At 34.4% G+C, this 23,508-nt stretch overlaps 1 protein-coding gene across 3 annotated transcripts in view; it reads right to left on the bottom strand.

The window, feature by feature from the left end:
* Positions 1–201: 201 nt before the first annotated feature.
* The window catches only part of Fife (regulating synaptic membrane exocytosis protein fife), a 217,170-nt gene continuing 193,863 nt past the window's right edge, over positions 202–23,508 (bottom strand). For 2 of the 3 annotated variants that reach the window (XM_076322347.1, XM_076322346.1), the window contains exons 16-23: positions 21,493–21,671; positions 20,435–20,650; positions 18,935–19,266; positions 16,786–16,971; positions 8,350–8,437; positions 5,903–5,982; positions 5,623–5,730; positions 202–4,560 (exon numbers count right to left, since the gene is read on the bottom strand). In XM_076322347.1, coding sequence (XP_076178462.1) covers positions 4,259–4,560; positions 5,623–5,730; positions 5,903–5,982; positions 8,350–8,437; positions 16,786–16,971; positions 18,935–19,266; positions 20,435–20,650; positions 21,493–21,671 — 1,491 coding nt within the window. In that variant the 3' untranslated portion in view covers positions 202–4,258. Of the gene's footprint in view, positions 4,561–5,622; positions 5,731–5,902; positions 5,983–8,349; positions 8,438–14,324; positions 14,469–16,785; positions 16,972–18,934; positions 19,267–20,434; positions 20,651–21,492; positions 21,672–23,508 lie in introns of those variants that run through there. The other variant, XM_076322348.1, reaches the window with a different exon arrangement.

Raw genomic sequence — 23,508 nt, forward strand, 5'->3', positions numbered from 1 at the left:
CATACATACATACATACATACATACATACATACATACATACATACATACATACAGAAATACAGAAATACATACATACATATGTACATATATGTATATGTACCTTTAGATTTGCTTTATATTTATATACTTATGCTATGCGCGCGCGTGTGCGTGTAATATGACATTATACACACACGCGCGCACACACACACACACACACACACACACTATATATATATATTATATATTATATACACATTATACATATTATACATATTATATATTTATATATATAAATACATATATTGTGTGTGTGAATGTGTTTGCGTGTGTGCGTGTGTGCGTGTGTGCGTGTATGTGCATGTATATATCTCATATTTATGTTGGCGATACAATAGTCATAAAATTAGGCAAACTTGATTTATACTCGACATCGAAGAACTGTTTTCGTTTCCTAGAAAATAAATCGTAACAGCTCAATGAGCGAAAAATGTTCGTTTCGTGGATATTATTCTTCACTCGTCGTATTGTAACAAACTGAAATAAACGACGCAGCTTTCTCGACGAATTCGCGCGTTCGATTAACGAAAAGCGGTCAACCCGAAACATAATTCGCGTGTCGGCACACTTCGCGTCGAATCGAGATACAGCTAAAGCAGCGCTAACCAGCGAGACCTCCGAGGTTCACCAAGGACCGTCTGTTACGACACGTAACGCTTCGCATTGAATTACCATCGAGGAACGCTGATCTCGTCATCGATAAAAATGAAACGACCGCATAAGTAGAAATTACAATGCCGACGATTAGAGTGGCGGTAGTAATTAATAAGTACGTTACTTCGAAATCTAGTAGAAAATGTGCCTACAGTGCGCTTAGCCACTTACGAAGGAAGAACCTTTCATCTACAGGTTTAGATGATTGCATTCGTTCAAAAGGATTGTCCATGCGATTAACATCGGACGAAGGCACTTTCGAGGGAAGCTCGTTAACCCTGAACGGATCGAGACATTGACGATCGCTCCCGTCGAAAATTCTTTCGTGCCTGATGTACCCTTAAAGAAAAGACATTAGGATATGTTTGTAGGCCGATCAGAGTTTTGCGTTCGTCAAACATCTGCTCGCGTATTCCTTTCCTCGAGCGTTCATTTCTTCTCGTTTCGTCGTCGTTAATGGGCCACCGTCACCCTTCTTTCTTTCGCATTATTTCGCGGATCACGAATAGAACAATGAAGAACAGTTAACCATTTGTCCGCTTCCGAAGGAGCACGATTCCTATCCTTCGAAACGATAGTATTTCGAGATTCGAATTTTACGCACCGTAGTTGGTTTTTCTTTTTCTGCCGACCATGTGCTTCGTAGAATTGGGAAACGATTGAGTCGAAACAAAGTACGAGCATGATTGGATGCGATCCGCGCGAGTCTTTAGGACTCGCGGGATTCTACGCTAACGCGAAGCAAATACGTTTTTTCATTGTTCAATCTCTCTCCAAACAATTCTGCGATTAATCGCTGGGACAAGGTCACCGTCCAAGATAATAGTAATTTTTAAATGGCGGGATCTTACCAGATATTAACCTTCATCGTATGACACACTGACATAATGGTCCATACATTTATTGTTTATTGCTCTACGAGGTTCTACTTGAGCGAATCGCATACAAAGCGGGAAGATTCAATTTCAAGAAATCTATTTAATTAGCAAAACACTCCAGGTGAGAATTTAGTTGTACGCTCTTTTTGTCGTTAAATTATTGCAACCCTTAAATGTATTTGCGTAGCTTCACATAGTTCGAGATTGTTTCTTTCGTCGGATTTCTAATATTGTACGAAGAACCTTCGAACGAAGTTAACACCGTGACCTTCGACAAACCGAATATTTCCACTCGTGAAACTTCGATGCTCTATATTCTTTTTTCTTTGTTTTTTATAAAATTCATTACGATAAAGGTTAAATCTGCTCGTTACAAGGATTTGGTCAGCGAAATCATCGATTTCTATGTACCATTGATCTCGTGCGCGTATTTTCATATACATACAATATCGAATAATTTCTATCTGACAATACAGCGTAGCTTCTGTTTCTAGCTCGGGCGGGGTAAGCGCAATACTTTCGTACAACTTGTCGTCTTTTTGCTTTTTATTCCCGTTTCGATTCTTTCGCTATCCGATCTCTCGCTCTGCGACTCCGTACCGATTTGTTTCAGGATACAAACTCTTTTTTTCGAGAAAAGTCACAGCGCTCGTGATTCTCGTAGCGAAAGAACGAAACATCGACCGTTAACGCTCTAAGCATCGACCATCTCAGAGGCCACTGCAATAATTAAACGCTCGATCGAACGATCTTCTCAGTCTACGAGCTACAAAAATCGCGTGACTTCTAAACACTCAAGTTGTCGTTCGACATTTACGTCGCCCATAAAGTTGTTCCGGTAAATCACTTACCGATTGCTCTTGGTATTGGGCTCGGCCAGCGAGCCTCGGAACGATTGTTTACCGTTAAATAATTAAACCGTCGGAGGAGACGTCTCGATCTCTGGCTTCCATCGTTGAGCGTTCTCGTGCTTGCGATGTTTAAATTTTTGTTTCTTATTCCAATCCTCGCGCCATCGAATTACACTGTTTCCACTTTGATCGGTAATCATCGAATCGTTAATTATTATTATCAGCCAACTTCTTCGATACGAATCGAAGAGAACAGTTTCTCTCGAGACGTTGTTCCCCCGACGAAGAAACTACCTAACGTCACATTCGCCGGTGAACACGCATTTGTATGTTTTTTCACCAAATGTAAAACGGTTCGCGCGTTTCGCACGAGACTCGATCGAATCATCAAACTGGATCAACCAGAGCACGCTTTGCCGTGGCGGATGTCGATCGTCTCTCGTTCGTCTCCGTCAATCCTTAATTTATGGGAAAAATGGACCCTCATCGTCTCTGAAGGACGTTGCTTTTTTTTTCGTTCTCCTCCCTCCTCTGTTGCGTTTTTTTTTTTAATAATTCATGCAAAAAAATAGAATCTCTCTTAGACTGCTTTCATCGTACTCGCTTTCTTTGTTAATACTGTTAAACAGGTTTAGACTGGTACATCCTTATTGCTAGAGCCCCCGTGGATGTTTCTCAACGATTCTCGCGTACCCAAATATCGGAGGAGAAAAATCGAAAATAATTCGACACTTTGCGATTATCGGTTTGTTCCTTGGTTATATTTCACAGATGCACCGAGTTATTTCAAGAACAACGCGCGATGAATCGTTCGATATTAATTTGCTTCACAGAAGGTGGTTCAAAAGACTCCAGTAAAACCATTGTGCTTCTATTTCTTATACGCTCCAATACAAATGTTTCGATATTATCGATTGGAGTGATCGGTGTGTTTGATTGTCTTACGGCATGCTCTACATTGTGAAATCGTGATCGATAAATGAGAGGTACAACGAAGGAACGGCGAGTTCGAAGCACAGCAGAATCCTATACTCTACGCCACATTAAACTGTTTGTTCAAGGTCATTTGCCTAAATTTCTTCGAGTTTCTTTGAATTTCTTCGGATCCTCGGCTACATTCGAATTTATCGAAGAATGCCACTATCGTGAAATCTTAATTTATCTTCAAATCAACCAATGAAATATATCTGGCCATTTTACCAGTCTTTGGAAAGTCTTTGCACATTTTTGTTTAAGTAAATTGATGAAACTCGAGGAAAATATGTTCGGATATACAACAAATGTTAACAGCCCACATAGTGGCCTTCTTCTTGTACGATCGATAAAATAATTTACCGATATCTGTTTCAAAGAAATCGATCAATTTATTTAAAAAAAAAATACTCGTTCAATGTCAATTTCAATGTATTCAAGTTGTTAATGTTTTTGATTTTCAACAGACTGCGTGATGCGTTCTGTGTAGCATCAACTGCCGATAACAGAGTACGTTTAATATGAATTTTTCATTTTAAATTGGCAAATATTAACCATTTTGTTCAAACTCGCTTCAACAATTGATAGAAAACCAAATACAAAGAGTATAAGGAAGTTTGAGAAACACTGGAGTAGATCAGAAGGACGCTGTTACTTCTATACGACAGCTCGTACTAATTGGAAGTAGCAGCTAAAAACTGAAAATAAGCGAGGAAAGTAGAACGAATGAAGGTGTTTAGAAGGAACAGTAACCGGTTCCATCAGGAGATGATTTTCACGACAGACTCGTCCTCGTTTTTGAGCAAAAGGCTCAGCCTGAGGTCGAGTTCCCCAGCCTCGAGGGCCCATTTTTCCCTGAGCCATCATGGAGAGTCCGCGGTATGGGTGCCAAGTGTATGAATCGGGAACAGCGGATACCAGTCGATGGTCAACCGAGTCAATGGAAGATCGTCGAGGCTCACTTCGGCTCCCCCTAAGCCCTGATTACTCTCGAAGGCCTGTTTCTTCTCCCAAAGCATTACGAGCAGATTTCTTCCGAGAGCATCGCAGCTGCTGTACTTGATGGTCTGACGGTACTGTGGATTTCTCGAGTGTCGTATTACACGCGTTTTACGCTTTTGCAGCCACCTATCGCCATCTCGAAGATACGTTTTCACGTAGGTATCTGTATCGCGACGAAACAATGAGTTAATCTTTGATAATATAATTATATATATTATATTTTATCTATAAAATTATGTTACGAAATGGAATAAAAAGTTCGTTCAGATCTCTTATCAACGTGTTAGTTCGTCCATTTATATATTTGATCTACAATGTACACCGTTCGATAATTGTTCACCACTGTTTCGGTCATTAATACAATCCACTGGTGAAGGAGCTTTTGTTCCGTGCTGTTCGAAAAGTTAGACATTTCTAATATCGCCCATGTAAGTATAATACTTGGATAATTTTTTATTAAATACATTTTAAAAGAAACTCAAAATGAACACAAAACTGACCAAGTCTGGTAAGTATTAACAGTGGATTCGTAAGACCCAACTGCACGGTAATGTTTATCCCACCGGAGAAGTGTTCCTGTTTACCATAATAAAAGTTGATTCTTTTCCGCGATATTAACGAAGACAACGTTTTCCCATCGCTCTAACTGATTTAATTTTTAATCAAAATTTGCGATATCAATTATAGGATTTCTCAATGAAAGTTTACAATAAGAAATTTATTTTTTACTTTTTTGTTTGACAATTTTATGTATCGTAACAAAACAAAATCTAATTTCTGATCAAAATGGAAATTATTTTGCAACCTAATTTCAAATCGACTAATCTGATAACAATACTATCTCAAAGTAAATACGAAAATACCTGTAACACCAGAAACTAGAAAAAATATTTAAATTTCGTTTAACGAAATAAAAGGTGTCATTATTCCTGTGTCGACTTCATTTTCAAATTATGTTCACATATTCTTCCACACCTTTATATTTATTCAAACTGAAAAGAATAAGACTGTGTGATTTGTTCATAAGAATTAACGTTTCAAGAATTACCATTTCTCAAAATTCTAAACGAATTTATTGCTTAACATAGTATTTCGTTTTTAAAACTGTTGTATACTTTCTTCAAGGTATAATCAAAAGTCCAGTAATTGCACATATTTTGCATCCACAACATTTTTCGTAATAAACAAACGTATTCAATGAATAAATGAGAAACGATGAAATTACCTGGCTCTTCTTTCTCTCCTGGACAAATGCCTCTAGCACAGATAACCTCAACCTCGAGCGTTCCTTTGCTTAGGCAGAAACCCAATTTTACCTCACCATTTGGAGCTCCTAAAATTCATGAAAAATTCGTATAATTGATCTAGAATTTAGCGAAAACGATTTTATTCCAATAAATTAATTTTCTCTTCTTTCAAAGAAAAAGAGGCGAAACATCGTTTTTCCTAAATGATAAAGTAACGTTAAACATCGAAATCCTTGAAACATTTTTCAAATTCTTTACCAGTGATCATTTTGTATCCCTTTGGCAACACCTGTCCCCGACCTGTTTGACCAACACCGTTTTCGTTTCTCGCTGGCTGACTAAAAGTTAAAGAAAACAAGAATGAATGTCTGCAATAATAAATCGCTTAAAAAGAAAGTAAAATAACATTGAAGTGTCGTATAAAATACTGTTGAGCAATTTTAAACTCAGTGAGATCAAATATAAAATTTACTTTTTAATATTATTGCTCGAGTCTCATGTCAATACTAATCGCGAGTGAATTGTAAGTGAAGAAAAGAACTATATACCTATGAAGCAAACAATCTTATTGCGAACCAGTTACTTACGGGAATGTTATGTTGAATGCAATTGTACTTCTTTAAACATAATTGAATGTGACTCGTATAAAATTGTAAAAAATATTTCCCACTTAAAAAACGTCAATTAAAAAAACACATAATTGTACAACTCATTATTAGCTATAGTTTGTACGATGTATTATTATCTCTTTATAATGGAATAAAATAAAGTATATAAGTGTTGTGAACAAACTGTGTTTTGTATGCACAGTATCCCAAAATGGACAGTACAAGCGAGAAAGTGGCCAATTCTCTCGAAAAGCTAAATCGAAGCTGTAACAATTTTCTTTGTCATCCTTCCTTTAGGAGTAAATTAGTGTTGAAAATTCTTGAAAATGCCTATCATGTTTGTACACAATATTTATTTGCAAAATGCAAAATGAATAAGTACAATGACGTTGAAAAAAATTCAGTGACACATTTCATATGGAAAATCAATGCTGAAACTTCTTTCGACGATAAACCATTTTGTGTCTTATAAATAAACGAAAATATATTTGTTATTGTGTTAACACTTTGTTTAAATATAATTATTCTTTCCATTATATATTTTTCATCTATGGTATAATTGTTTTTTCTACTTATACTGCATTAATCACTTTTGTTGTAGTTATATCAACTCGGTTAATTAAATACTATTTACCTGGAGTTGTATTTCGAATGTGGATTATCTCGAAACTGAAAATTTTCTACAAACAGATTTTATTCTGAATTTTTTATTTAATTTTTCACAGTTTATTGGCAAAAGTCGGGTTGTAATGTGTATTTGGTGACGCCTTCTTTACGTCCTTTTCTGATTATAACCTTATTTATTTTTATTTTATACCAACCATGATACAATATTTCGAAAACTAGATTATACGATGGTATAAATTTCTTACTTGTCACTTACGTAACGACATGTTTACGAGTTTTCTTGAAATCCTCTTAACCAACCAAACATGTCATTTTATGATAATACCGTATCATCACCATATTATATTATTTTATGGATGAAATAAAAATGTCATTTTATGGATTTAGAGAATTACGACATGGAAGAAAAATCAATAATATATTTCTTCTATTACTTTATTGAAATTGATTCACTTAATTTATTTAATGACATTGTATATAGCTTAATTTAAAATTAAAAATAAAATACAACAATTTTAAATAATATTTTAGTCTTTTTTACTTGGAGTTAGATAAAACAATTTCTCATTTACTATTTACAAATACTGATGAAGATATAATTACTAAGATAATTTTTTTAAATAGTTAAAATTTGTTAACAACATTTAAAATAGTATTTGTTACGATGGTATTACAAATAAGCTTATTACAAAAGACTATATGAAGTATATAAAAAATGGAATTTCTTTGCATCTTTCAATGCTTTAATTGCTGATCAAAGTACTTTTAAGTTCAAAATTTATTTAAGTGCTTCGTTCTTACCGAAATTTAATTTCAAGCTATATACAATTTTCTAAAAAGTACTTCTATTGAAGAAAAATCATCCATAACGTTTGATATTTATAGCACACATCAGAAAAAATATCGTAACAAAATAACAATTTCCTCGAGGTTTCGACTAAAACTAATCTGTTTCAGGAGAAATATACATGTATATGAAATTACTAAAAAATATAAACATAAGAATAAAAATAAAAACTAAAATTAAAGGAGCAATTTACGAATAAAAAACAACACAATAAACACAGATATAATATGTGCAAATAAATAATTGATTTTTTTATTTGTTATTTTCTATTTATAAGTTTTCCAATAATTTTGATCTTTTATATACATATTTCTTTTGTCTCTAGAAATTCTATTCTATATATATATATTTCTTTCTTTCTTTCTTTCTTTCGAGGGTCTTTACCATTTGGTAAAATACTCGATAAAATTATTATTATTGTTATTGGTAAATGTTTGCTCATATAATCAAAAGTTATATTTTGTTTCGAACTATACGGTGTGCAAAAGAAATAGGACGTTTCAAATATTACGTAACACTTCGAATGTTTTTAATATTATTGGAAATTGTTTCTTTTCAAGTTTAAAAATTCAATTCAATAAATTTACTTCCATACTGTATGTTATATATTTAGAATTGCTTACCCCCATTTGTCTTCCTCGTCTGATTCCGTGCTGCGTTCATAAAACCTTTCCGGAATATTCATGACGCTGTCTTTGCGCTCACCCTGCCCTGTGAAATAGAGGAAAATATTTTCTTTCTGTGACTCGCGAATTTTACGATTACCCACCCACCAATCTGCGTGCCGCGTAATTTATTCTGTCCAGGGCAACGCGTTTATCTACGCGCTTCTTTGTTATCTCGTGAAAGGGAAATAGTCATTTCCCCTTTGTGTTCTTAAATATGAAAAATATGCAATGTCACGCAGATTGCTGAGGAGCCGTTACTCGAAATCCATTTTTATACCTACTGAATCTGGCTGTCTACCTAGGGATTCATACTTCTTGAACAAAGCCTTACTTTACGTTACAATCAAGGAAGCTTTCAACTGTTATTAAATGTCATCAAGTTTGCAAAGCTTCACCTACTATGTGTATATTTATATGTATGTTTATTTATGGGATGTAACGAATAATGAATTTAAATAACGTTAAAATTTCAAATTTTTAGATGAGAAAATATTAACGCGTTTTGTGAACGCATGAAATTGATTGAAATTGTAGTGTACAGATATTATGTTATTAAACTGTTTGGAAAAGGTTTTTCTTCATTCCATCAACATGAATTTATAGCTACACATGAATCTATAGCTGTCTTTCGTTTACATCGTTCGTTTGTAAGAAGTATAAAATGACAATGACTGTTCAAAGTTGAAGAGTTTACAAGCTTTGATCGATCAATTCGGACAAATTATGCGAACATTATTTACATTTTAATAAACACAAAATTTTAATATACTTGACAAAAATTTGCTTTCTTTCATTGTATTAATCTTATCGTAATTAACCGACCAAAAGAATCAAAGTGTCGTCTGTTAGATCGATGGATGAACCTGTTCGTCTCAAGTTTTTGCATACAGGAATCAATAAAGAGGCTATATCTAGTAATACATATGGTTGCTAATTAATATATTCTATAGAATGTACGATAACACAATTTCTTTTAATATTACTATCACACAATTGAGAAAAGAAATAAGAAGGAAATATTAGCATCAATAAATCGAAAGATAGTACACTAAAGCCTACTTACGCTTTTCTTAGCTACGTGTTGCAATACTCTAGCTAAGAATGGAACAGGTACTTCAATTGTAGCTATTTCTTCAACGCCTACGAAATTACTGGTATCACGAGATTCACATTACCATTACGAGGTCTACTGATACTATCTACTGGTTCTACTGTGTCTACCGTTTCTACGTGAAACAAGTACCATGAATAAGTGTAGTAATAGGTCATAGGCATACGTACAAGGATGTAGAGTTACCAGTTTTCCGATCCAGCAACTTTAATCACACGGGAATAGTACTCTATATTTCTATGCAGCGAAACCCGTATACGTCTTCTTTCTAGAACATGCTCTATTTCTTCTTTCAGATTAAGGTTACTGTATCCTGTTCTCCTGTTATCGCCAAATGAATTTCAAGAATTCATTGCCAAGCATTTTAGCGTTTTCCTCGCACTTTGAGCTTGCTTCTCTGATTTTTGTACGAAGCGCGTAATTTGTTTTCCTTTCAAGTAATATAGTACCACTTCGGTCAATTTTGGACCATTTGTACAGGTTTTTAAATGTCTCATGAATAACACTGGTGACAAGAATTGGAATTGAGATTTACCAGTGTATTCTCATTATCTAGAATATTCTGTTAGATATCTAGTAGACATGTCAGAAATTTATCATCAAACGTGTTTGACACGAATACCGATAGCATGTTCGGAATCTACTGGAAGGCTATGGCAGGATTGAAATTAATGGGTCAATTTGCGGTATGTTTGATCACTAAAGTATGATCATTTCATGCACAGTGATGGACAAAAGTACATATTTGTCCGCTAAGAAAACTATAATGAAAGGAACTTTAAATATCGAATAAATAATTTTACGGTAAGATTCTTGTAATTATTGTAATAATTACTTGTAATGGAAGTTCATGCTAAAATAATATCTACCATTAATTTAAAAATATGAACTAAACAAGATATAATTCCCAATTCCCAATACTTGAAAAGATAAATTCTCAATTTCATTTTGCGAGTAATCATTATGGTTATTGTATAGTAATATAGAATAATAATTGTTATATTGTAGTTATTCGATAAAGACATAAAATTATTATTATTCCTCGTATAGGGTATTTAAAGTTTAAAAATTTTATTCAGTTCCGTTGGCAAATATAACGAACGAGGTTGCATAACAGACTTTTTCAATGTATCAGAAATTAGGTTTTATCTAATGTATGAATTTGAGGATGAAAATAAATGTAGTGACATAAACTCAACAGAAAGAATTATAAATTTGTTTAATGAGAGTATATCTTGTGAAAGATTGTACAAAGAAAACAATGAATGGAAAATATGTCACAAAGTGGGTGAACATGGAAACTTTCTATGCAGAATGAATTTTCGAAATTGTAGAAAAGAATTGGAATATTCGTGTAACTTGTGTTATAATGGTATCGTAAATAAATAACGGTTGTCTTCTCCTAAAATAAAAATGAATAATAAATTATATTAATATCATAATAACATGATAGGTTTCGTATATAATGAAGTTAAAACATAGTCATTTATGCGGTAATTAATGTGTACTTTGAGTTGAGTAGGACATATGACACGAACAGTAAATAGTACAAGTTAATAATTTTATTGGTAACAAAGGTAAAGCCATTATTCTCTACTACCTGAATTTCAAATATTTCGCTGTAATTTAATTTCATACCGAAAGAAATAATATTTTCGTAAATATGTTTGATTATTAATATTTCTCCGCAGCAAACACATTTACGTTCTCAAAATGCATTCAACGATACTTCAGCATTCTACTTTCCTTACCTAGAATCACGATTGCAGTTAGCAATGAATGGTTAACCATTAATTTTAATCTACAGTTCATACTAGAAGCGAGTAACTTACAAGGCACTACTGGCGCAGATAATGGGAATCAACGCGAAAAAAGAAACCAGGAATTGCTACGTGGTGCACAAGTTTTCTACTTAAATGCTATCCAAATACGTAACAGGGGGCGGAGCATTTTTAAACGTTAATACACATTTACGTGTTGAGCAACGTTTCAAGGAAAATAATTTTTGATATGTCAAACGTTTCCTTTCTCGTGTCTTGCGTTATGTTTTAAATAAAATCATTTCTCTTAAGAGGTAATTAGGTAAATCGCGATATACCGGTAATAAAAAAAAAAAGAAAGAAAACAGTCACCTATAAACTTCTACTTTCGTCTAAAGAGTAGTATAGTAGGTACTGTCCGATTAACTAAAATTTTTTATCTTTTTTCCAACACTAACATCGATCTGTCGTCATATCTTTGTGAGAATATTATCAATGATTTGCAAAGGTTTTCTTGTTCAAAATAAGTACATACATGACTTCATTCAATGTCCACGTAGTTGCAGAATTCAAAAGTAATTAATAATAGGGTATGCCATAAAATATTGTATATTTTAACATTTTAATTTATTAAACAACAACAAAGATTAACTTCAAACATAATAATCAATGGCCTTTTTTCATTGTGTTAGAAGTACAGACGTCTGCGCATCTATATTTGATATTGTCATTATTATTGAATCACCACTCACTCAAAGAGTATAGTATTGCTCATGCAAGAAATAATAGTTGAATAGAGTAAAGTCCGAATGAAATACAATTTCAATTATAGAATTGTAACTTTGTTTCCAATAAAACAATTAACATTTCGATTCCTTTTTTGCAATTTATTCATAAAATTAATCAAACAACGAAGAGAAAAGCAAAACAAATAAACATACACTTTATTTCGGTAGACTGTTTGAAAGTAGCAAGAAAAGAAATGTCTTAATACGCATAATATCTTCTGGGTCACCTTAATATTAACTATAATTAAAATTAATTCCGGTGAGTTAATGAATCAATAATATTGTCCTAGAGATATAATGACAAATATAGAAACGTTAATTTTCATTATTAGTCGATAAAATTCGATAAAGCCTACGTGTATTATTGTTCCCAGCCAAGTTTATATATATGTAGGAACTTAATCACGGGCGTAAAAATACGTACATATAAAACAAAATTTAAATTAAAATAGAATAAAGGAAAAGAGGAGCCGTAAAAATGTAAGATACTGGATGGTCCACCTATAAGAAAACAGCTAAATAATTTTCTTACTCTCGAAGACATAATTTCTGTCATTTAAGGGAAAACCTAATGCAAAAATATTTTTCTTTTTAAGATCAATACTTACAAGTTTTTTAGGTCAACTTGTTTTTTATGTGAAACAACATACTTTCATCTTTTTCGTATTCTGACCGGCACTGAGATGAATTTCCTAATGTGTTATAGTTCAATACGAACTCATAATGATTTTGGACTCGAAAGATTGAACGGAAGGCGATATTAAATTGCCTTGTTAAATTCTCGAATGTATAACAAATTGTAGTAATCTTTCGATTATTCTTGTTAGAAATGCAATATGACGGTTTCTTTTTGTGAAATAAATTCAAGAAGGAAAGTGTTTATCGTGAAAAGACATTTATTCTAGAAATCACGAAACAACGAATGAATAAACCTTGTACTGCTCGTATAGTGGAAGTGAAGGGTAGAACATCAGAATATGTTATTATGCATTTCAAGGAATATTATATATTGTTATCGAAACACGCCACTTTGAACATTTACAAAACCAAATAAGGTAATTTCATATATATTTCATATTATTTAATTTTATTTAATCCACGATTACATTTAATTATTTACATCGATAAATTTGTCCAGGGTCGACTATACAACCAAAAGTTTATTAAAAAGAAAAAACAAATTGACCTACAAAGTATTGAAATCAAGAACAAACATTCTTTTTGCAAATTTAGTGTGTAAAATTGTTGATAATGGAAACTTATTTTTAACATCTCGGCAATTTATTGGCCGTTTTCAAGTGACAAGTTGAAATTCAAACGTAATTCTGTAATATATTACAGTGTAAAAAAGTGCAAAAAAATAAATATACCAAAAGAATCATAAAGAAAAAACTTTTAGTCAATTTAATAACAATTTCTTAATTCCGAAATTATATAATCTATCCTATTCTTTTATACACATGTTCTTCTTTATAATAGTAAGATACATTGCCGCTATATTGTTTACAGACATTATAGTAAAAAAAATAATAAAGATTAGAAAATCCTTTTTGCATTGTACTTTTACTTAAAAATTATGCAAATTATGTGGTTAATAATATATTTTATATCTTGAAAACTAATTTTAAGAAAATTTGTTGAGTTTATAGTTGGGATGGTAAGTTTTTGTCTATATAGAACATTAATTGGCAGCATTGATTTGGTCTCTTTTTGATATAAGTGTATTATTTACAATTAATAATAATAAGAGAAATAAGAATATATAATGTCTTAAATAGTATAAATAATTATAGAATCGAGCAACAAAAATACTATAGATGTTAGAACGTGTATTTACCACGTATTAATAGAAAAAACTAAAAACCTTCCTTATTCTATTGTGCAGTAAAACAAAACACCACTTTACTTTATTTTAGAATTAAAAAAAGAGAGTTACTTTACTTTATTTTCAATTTTATAACTATTTATATTATTTCAAACGTTATATATTCTGTTCGTGCCAGTTACCGTTTCATTATTGTTGTAAATACACACCTGGAAATATTCTGTACAGACGAAACTTGTTCTTAAATTATAACGGGTCTCGATAAATTATTCGGGTGTTTCGATTTGGGTGGACCGGCCTGTATAACGGGAAAACGGGAAATATCGCTCGTGTTCGTCCATAATAGGCAAACGGTTAAACGAATATGGCAAGGCAAACATGTCAGCAAATAGGCAGATCGGTAAGGCAGGTAGACAGAGAGAGAAAGCGAGAAAAATGTGTCTTACCGGAAGCCCGTGACGGTGGTCCACAGTGTCCTGTGGTTATTTATCGAGGTGGTATGGAGTGCGGCAGTGGGAAGGAGGCCGAGTTACCGGTCCTCGGAGATACAGGCTCGCACTGCCACACAGTAACCGTTGGGACTACGCACGCTGTTGTCGTTGATCGATGATGGTGGTTGGCCGGTCGATCGAGCCCACGATTCGTCGTCGATCGGGGATGAGGTTGTGACGATGGCCGATGGCGTTTCGACCGAGCGAACCGAGCATTTTGATCGATCGTGTACGCATGTCAGAGTTTGCCGGACGGTGCCGACCGAGAAAGGAGATCAAGATAATCAACAAAGAGACAAAGCAGAACACTCGCGACGTTCTTCGTCAGCGGATCATGAGAGAAGACGAACACTCAGTAAGTGGAGAACGATCAGCGCATAGCTTTTGGCACTTGGCGTGTATCAACGTGAACGAGGAACGAGGCCTGGGTTTAGAGGTTTTTTTGAACACGGCGTTGTAAACTCACAGTGGCACGCGCGGAACATCGGGAGCTAGAGCGGGAGAGAAGGAACCAAGGTCCTTCGTTCTTGGCAATCCTTCTCACCTCCTTACGCTTCTCCCCACTGTGTTTCATTCCGCTTCGCTTACGTTTTGCCAATCGCTTTGTTCTTTGGTCGTGGATGTTGGGTCGTTGGTGTCTCAGGCTGGCATAGGCGGAACGAGTACTCAGCGACAGGCAACAGCGGCGCAACAGCGATCGCACAGAGATGAGCAAAGAGCACATATTATTGCGACGAGTGATTCTTTTGGAAATGCCAGCTTCTCCATGAATAGACAGATAGACAGACAGAGATATGATGATGCGATTTCGCACTGCCCGAGCGCGAGGCATCCGGATAAAATTGCGCTTTCCAGTACTTACAGAGCAAGTGACTCGGTTGTGCCGAACGATCACTTCCACACGTTGGGGGATATCTCGAGTTATCACGAAACACGTTCGAAGGTTTACCTTTGGTTCGAATAAAATCCTGAACAAACACGCGCCCTTTGGAACATCGGGTTTATTTCTCTCCCAATTCAATTCCTGCGAAAGATTTCCAATCGAAGACATCGTCTTTACGAAACCGATATTTACCGAGCCATTAACCAAAACAAGTGTTACGGGTGAATCTACAAGCCCAGAGGTAAATTTATCGAGTCAACTTACGTGGTTTCGAATTTCTACCGAATCCAAATTTACATATGGCACAAACATCCGAACGAACCAAAAATAAACCCCGTTTGGAACAAATTTGATTAGACTACTGACCATAATGGTCACCGTGATTGAACACTGAATTCTCGTGGACGTGTATCAAATTAGAAGAATCGAAGCAAATAAATAGCGAGACAGTTACTAAATGATAAATCATCGTACCATCCTGTACGATTGATCACCGAATACGTTATTCGGAATTCTATCCAATTTTTCACCGTATCGTCGAATAATGCGAGGCTCCCTGTCAGGACGATCCGTTTCCGGTTCGATTAACTTTAACTTAGGATCGGTAAGCGTCCCGAATCTCGATGAGGGCTAACTTTGACAAAAAGTTCTTAAGACACTCGAAGCGTTCGCTCGGTCAAATCGCTCGAGATCGATGAGAAGTGATTTTACACGAAGACATTCGGAAAAGGGAAAATAGTGAAAAAAATAAAACAGTGGAAGAGAAAAAAGAGAATGGTATTGCGTAAGAAGTATACACAAGTGTTAGATAACAAAAGGCCCATGAAGGATGACGTGTGAAAAAATGTACAAAAATGTATTACAAATGGTACGGACCTACATATAACAAGGTATTGCTTATTATTTGTGTTCAATTCTATATACGTCAAGTACATAAATTCAAAATACTTCGTATAGAAACTGAATAGCAATCGAAGAAATTGTTTCGCAAACGATATATTCCACACGATGCGTAATTGAACGAAATGTACATATTTCCTGCGATGTTTCCCACGCAACACTCCTTGCATCGTATCGTTAAGTAAAAGAAATCACGACGTCTGACAATTTCTTGTACTTTCCTGATCTTTTCAAGGTAAACGGCACGTTGTTTATTTTGCAACTCCATTCACGGATCCTGGGATAGTTGTACAATTACTTTCGACTCGGTTTACCTCGTCGTAATGTATACATGTACGTCCGTGCAGATACATTTATTCACATGCGTACGATACGCACGGGATCAGCCGACGAGGAGGATTCGATCTGCTGATTTGCTGGTGGACGAAGATGGATCGTGCGGAACGACGGTCCAACGATTGATAACGGTGGTGATGAGAAAATAAGAGAGGAAAAGAATATAGAAGTAATCAACGAGCGCGTGAAAGACAGACAGGCAAACAATTTCACGAATGTATGAACGAATTGACGGACGGACCAGCGAATGGTTAGGCGAAATGATGGCCAGAAAAAAAGCAACATAACCGTACTCACGGCTTTCGCGTCTTTTGTCTCCCGAGAGACTCATCGTCCTGCCGAGCTCCCTCTTGGCCGCTTTAAACGATCGTAGACCTTCTAAAATTTCTTCCGCGTCCCTCATTGGCCTGGTAAACGAGCTTCGTCGCCGGTCACGATTGTAGTGCACTATGTTCGGTATGTCAGCTTCTCCCATACTTCCGCCTATAAAATCAAACGGAACATCTCTATTGACTACATTGGGAACGAATTAGTTTTTTTTTTTTGAATAAACGAACGTTCAAATTGATATCGACCCAAGACATCCAACAGTTTTACAACAGTGTTGCGTCATTACAGACTTTAATTACGAACATTTATTTGCAATTTTAGTGGTTACCGTTGTGTTACGATATTGGAAATACCTTATAAACTAAACGTACACGTACATACGTGCCAGTCAAATTTTCTCGATATTGAAGGTTTTCCATTAATCTCTTAACTGTTGCACTCGAACCAAGTATGTAAAGTTTCTAATTTTTGCGGACAATTTTGAAAGATTTTTTACATCTTTATTTAACTTTCAAATATAATTGTTAAAAGTATTATAAATAGGAAATTTAGATAAGGTAATAATTTCTATCGTGAAAATCAAGAGTATAAATGCACATCGCACGACCTTTTGCTCGCTTTTATCACTTAGAACGAGTGTTCAGAAATAGATTAAACAGAAGTGAATCTCCGAGCTCGAGTGCTTGCTTCAAAATAACAGACACTGCAAAATAGAATCTGTCCTCTTATTTGACGACAGGGACGAGAATGAAGATAAATGCCATGAGTGACCTGAAGCGATATTTGCAATCGTTGAAAGTCTGATTTCCAACCCTGACCTACTTTTTAGCGGGTACAATGCTAAAGTTAAACAAGCACAGTTTAAATAAATTCTACTCCATTGGTCTATTATCGTCTCTCTGGCAACCAAAGGAATTTATTTTCTGGGGAATTTAATGTTTCGTTTGCGCGTTAATGAAATTTGACAAACAACAATGAAAACTGGTCTCAGCTTTAAGCGTAAAAAGGACTTTGATTAACTGTACTTGATTCGATCTACCGAACGACCAATTTTAACACGCATACAGTAATTGTAGTTAGCCATAAAGATTTTAACAGATTGTATTTTACCCGAAAGGTATCTTCTTGCTTGTGAATTTTGTACACGCAAACGGAAATGGGCAAAATTTGTTTCGTCCTTTGTGTGAAAAAAGTTAATTAAAGTCATATATTGATTTGGAAAAATTTGATGATACTGTAACCGAACGACGCGCGTTATTGGATATATTCGATGTAAATTAATGGACAAGCGTATCTCTTTGAAATCTGGGGGGCAACTGCCGTCAAACAGTTCGTTAGTTATACTGTCGTAACTACCCATCTCCATTTATTGATACATCCAGTGGAAAATTAGTAGAACGTAATAAAACATTACGACATGTACATGTACAACAATACTATGAAAAATATATAAAAAAAAAACGATTGCACATTTTATATGTAAAATAATGAGAAGAATTTATGTAAAAGCAAAACCATGTGGTTGTATTTTTCTTTGAACTGCAATGCACACCGCACTTGAAAACAAAATTTAATCGCGAAAGAATAATCTCTATCGATCCATTCAGCTTCGTCCTCTACAAGTTTTCTCTATCATCAATTACAATTATCCATTAATAATAAAGCGTTCTACAATTCTTCGTGCAATATTCGATCGAAAGAAAACAGAAGACTTCAATTCAATCCTTTAGCGAAAAATTGTTTCAACTTAATTAGAAATTAATTTTACTTGTTCTTAGTTCTTAATTGTTCTAAGAACGTACATGTTTATTAGCTTCATCTGTCGTTTAAGTCGATCGAACAAAAACCCATGCTTTAAAACAAATTTTTATAAAAGAACGATCCGGCTATAGTGGCGTCATCGTTCATAGAAAAAGAAATTTGTATATAGATAATGTTATTGCCTGTTAAAATCAAACCTTTTTCTATCTCTACTTCGAGAAATTCTCGCTGCTCAAGGTTTATGTGTCGAGTTTCACGAAAGTTGGATATTGTCAAATAAATGATGTTTCTTGTTAGAAAGGAGCCTACAGCCTAACCCAGTTCCCGAAGTCGTCCTCTATACTAGTGCACTTACGTTTACTGTCGGTGCCACCTTGACTTTGGAAGCTGCTTCTTCGGCTACCAGGCAAAGATCTACTGTAATCTCTGTTAAGTTCATAGGGTTCGACTTCTAGTTGCTCGGATTGACTGGAGCCTCTTCTGGAATTCGCATGCCAAGCGTGATCCGGATGCAAGAAACAGAGCTCAGGGCTTCCACTATCGCTTTGTGTATCGTCGCTGTAACTTCTTTCGCGCAATTCCGTCTTTCGCAGTAGTCGTTGAGCTAGTTCCGTTGAAAGGGAGCCACGGGGAGAACAATAGGGTGATTTGCTTGCGCGAAGTCCGTGCGGATCTTCCAAACGATACCTACAAATAATCTTATTTGTGAGTCGTCACATATTATTACTTTCCAACCTAGGAGGGTAGAAAATAGTGTAATTTAAGAAGAGACGGACCGGTTAAGTATTTTTCAAATTATCCGCCAAAGATGCAATGCTTCGATACTGTTTCCTTATAGCGACAGTGATCGAGCGTATCTGTGAATTTTATATCGAATTTTACATTTACAAAAGCAGTTGAGATGTTGGCGTTATTTTCGTAAAATAAGCTTCAATAACTCATACATGTAATTCTACAACGGTAATGTTGAAGCTAATTTGCAATAACGCCGATAACTAAATCGTCTATGTCGTTACAATTTGGGATATATGAACGACATACTTGATAAAGACTGGAATGAAAATCAGAGCGTCGATTACAGCAAAGATTACAACGAAACGGACGGAATGCGTTTGCTATCGCTGTCTTCGCTACCGGTACTCCGCAGTAAAAAAAAGTAAAACGTTAATCATGATAATAGTGATCGTAATAGTAGAAATGATTCTTCTCGATTCGCTAAAAATAATTATTACTGATCGATTTACCAAAAGGATGTAGCTATTTATAAAGATATTGCATTATAATAATTACACATCGTACGAAAGATAATTCATTAGATAAAACGATGAGTTTAATACATAATATATTTTAAATATTCGATTTTGAGACGTTTTTGGAAACGTGGTCCACCTTTCTCGGTTATCCTATTGTAATCGAGACAAATTTTGAAGAATTTCAACGAGGATTTACTACGACTTTTATTTCCACAAGCTAGAGGATACGAATGCAATATTGTGTCTACTCATATACAACTGCGAAAACGGTTCTCAGGATTCAAAGATGATTAAACAAGCGGGCGTTAAAGTGTTAAGTACAGAGAGTTCTTCGTAATTCGTTTTGAAGCTTTCTGCGTAAATCGAATTACATAAGTACAATGTGCTTTTGGTATTTAATCTTAATTACAAAGAGTAACTGAAATTAAATTTTTCTGTACAAAGAAAAATAGAAGAAAATAAATCTTTAATTAATTTGTAAATACGGGGGGGGGGGGGCACAACTGTGTATCTACGGGTCCGCGTAACTCGAAGATTTACTATATCTGAAATCGTTATCTGAGAACACACTATGTGTTAGAACCTAATGTGAAAGTACTTACCAACAGGCTCTGTCGGTGTCGAGAGCTCGTTGCAAATCAATGATGCATTCGCCAAGAAAAAAGTTTTCAACATCGGGACAGTAATCCCAGAGAGTCACTTCGATCGCGCGCTTCATTATGCTTTCTCCGTCCACTCCGGAAAAGAGTAATGTCGCATTCCAAATTGGCTTCTGACTCGGCTCGGCAATCGCAGTTTTTAAACTAATCGGGTCAGTACTATAATTTCCAAAAGCGTGTAAGTACTCGCAAAGTTGAACATGAATATGCAATATGGCACCGAAACAACAAAAAATTATGAAAGTACTACTTATTTTAATTGAAATTTATTTAATTCATTATTTTAATTGAACCAATTATACCAAGTTTATTTAAAGTTTAGTATATATATTACGATATCGAAACAACATAAAAATATAATTTCATGAAATCTTCAATCGTCTAATATTTGTTTTTATTTTTTCTTTCTATTGACGTAATTTCCTTTCATTTTTTTATCTTTAAGGAATAAAATGCTACAAAGAAAAGTGTTTTAAATACTCGAATGCAAGCTAAACCGATTTGTACAACCAATAAGAAAAAGGCGAATAATTCTTGAATAATTAAGAATAATTCTTGCAATACTTACACAGTTTGAACTGTTTTCTAAGAATCACAAAAGTCAGTATTTAGATGTTCTTAATGCTAAAATTTTATATTTTTAATTATTATAATGCTTATTAATAATTAACCATTTTCTGCTAGTGTAGGCAAACCGTATTTCTAAAACCGTATTTGTTTAAAAGTAATGACCATCTTTTGTTTGCGCATTGTGCAATAAGTTCAAGAACCATACAATTAGCATATATAATACTTACCTTGTGTTTGAGTATTTAAAAAACTTTTCTTTATATTCTTCTATTCGTTACTATTTATTTATCTAACATTCGTGTGTACATTTTCTCGCGTTTATGCTTTGATTGTTCTAGATATATGTTTATCGAAAATTTTATTGGAATCTTTAGGAGGAAATTATCAATTAAAGTGATTAAACTACTGACAATGTTTAAACGAAACCTCACCTCTTCGGGATAAGAACAAGTTTGGCATACGCTTCCGGCAGCGTTCCGTAGCCCATGTCTTCTCTTAAGCATAAATCGTCGGCCATGAAAACGGTGACAATCAGCTCTTTGCGATCGGTTTCATACGATGCTTGAATCTGCACTCTGCCCGACACCTGCTTCTCTTTTGCAATTTGTTCCTAAAATAGAGGAAACGGAAGTTAAGACCTACCGTACCTTACAACGACGACAGACAGAAATGGTAATGCCGAGTTTACGAATGAAAAAAGACGTGACCTCCGTGTACTTAAAATTGAGATAGAAAAGAATTCTCGATCCACTTGATCGAGACACAGGTAGACACAAGGTAGAAATGTTTCACGAAAGATCGGACGTCTATGTTTCATGCGTAACTCCTATGTAGAAGTTAAAAGGCAGACTCATTCCCACATGCAGAAGCGATTTGTGAAGGAACCTTCGCTGCCAAAACGAAACGAATAGGAGCAAGCAAACTATGTATATCAGAGTATAGAATGTTTCATTCGTATGAAGAGTAATTCTTAACGAGAGCCGTATTTCCGATCGACAACTACAATTACAAAAGCAAAATATTAATAATGGGCACCAGTGATGAACAACGCAGATCTAATAGACCGTTAACGTTACAATTTATATAATTTTTAATGCATTCTATTCGAATTTCGTCCGATGATTAATAACGATACTTTCAAATGGAAACGAAGATGTATCTCTGTACATTATACAGGGTGCTTCATTAACTTTATTACAAGAACTTTTCATTAATGTATTTGGAATATTAATGTTAGGTTGTAAAACGGCAATTTTCTGAATGTCACCCTTTTAAATTACTTCTTTTGCAATATGTTACATCTTCGCGAACTTGTATTTCGTTTTGATATATCGAATGAAGTTGTTAAATAAATAAATAAATAAAAAATATGGAAAAAAGACTCTGGATTCTCATTATTAGGATGACTGCTGATGATATTGTACAGTATATTTAAGTGTAGATTACTGTCTGTCTAGTGTTGTCACTGACAATTTTTCTGCATCTTCAATAATTTAAGAAATAATTTCTTACAGGCACATAAACTGGAGATACTGTACATATTGTCAAACACAATGTACATATTGAAAGGTACAGGAAAATAGAGTAGAGTACGATAAGATACATAAGAGAGAAGCAAAATGTAAAAAGCAGGGAAATCGGATGGCCGTGGTCGGATATATTTTGCAGTCAGTACGATAAAAACCGTATAAAATATATCTCCCCGTAACTATTCACGTGGATAGTTTTTGCCTTCTGTTTCTTGAAGTGTATTCGAATAAAAATTATCGATTAAATATTTAACATAAATTTTGGAACCATATACGAGTTTAGTAACAAATTCATTTGTTTTTGTTGTTTTTCTCCGTGGAAGATCAGAAGTAAAATATCATATTACAAATATAGAAATACATTATTTGCTTCTTACGTACTAACGGAAGTTAGTAATTAGAAATAAGTACCATAGTAATTATCACCAGAAGGTGGATATATAACTTGTCTCTTACGTACAAACAAAACTGAAATATAGATTTATTACAGAACAAAGTTAATTTTGAGATTCTATTTAACATAATAAATCGAAAATGGAGAACAAAATTGTTTCATACGAACCTTCGTCTACTAGAAAATCTAATTTAAAAATTTATAAAGGATATTGCTCATTATTTCTACTTGTGCCAGATACACCGATATTAAGTTTGGAACATCGATGGTCGTAAACACTGACTACGGTATGCTATTATCTGTTTTAACAGGCTCTGGCTAGGTAGGAGATAATAAGTTTGATGGTAATAAATAATACCGTACCACGGTCAAAGTTCACGAACGCAGACATCGGTAGAAATAATGAGGAATAGTCAAACGCGGTAGCTAATTTGCATTTAATCCTTTGAATTTCCAAAATCATTGTACTCGAAAACAAAACTTCCAATGAAAGAATTTTATTTCGAATTTTCGATTCATTTTCG

The sequence above is a fragment of the Ptiloglossa arizonensis genome, chromosome 10, assembly GCF_051014685.1.
Source record: "Ptiloglossa arizonensis isolate GNS036 chromosome 10, iyPtiAriz1_principal, whole genome shotgun sequence".
Lineage (NCBI taxonomy): Eukaryota > Metazoa > Arthropoda > Insecta > Hymenoptera > Colletidae > Ptiloglossa > Ptiloglossa arizonensis.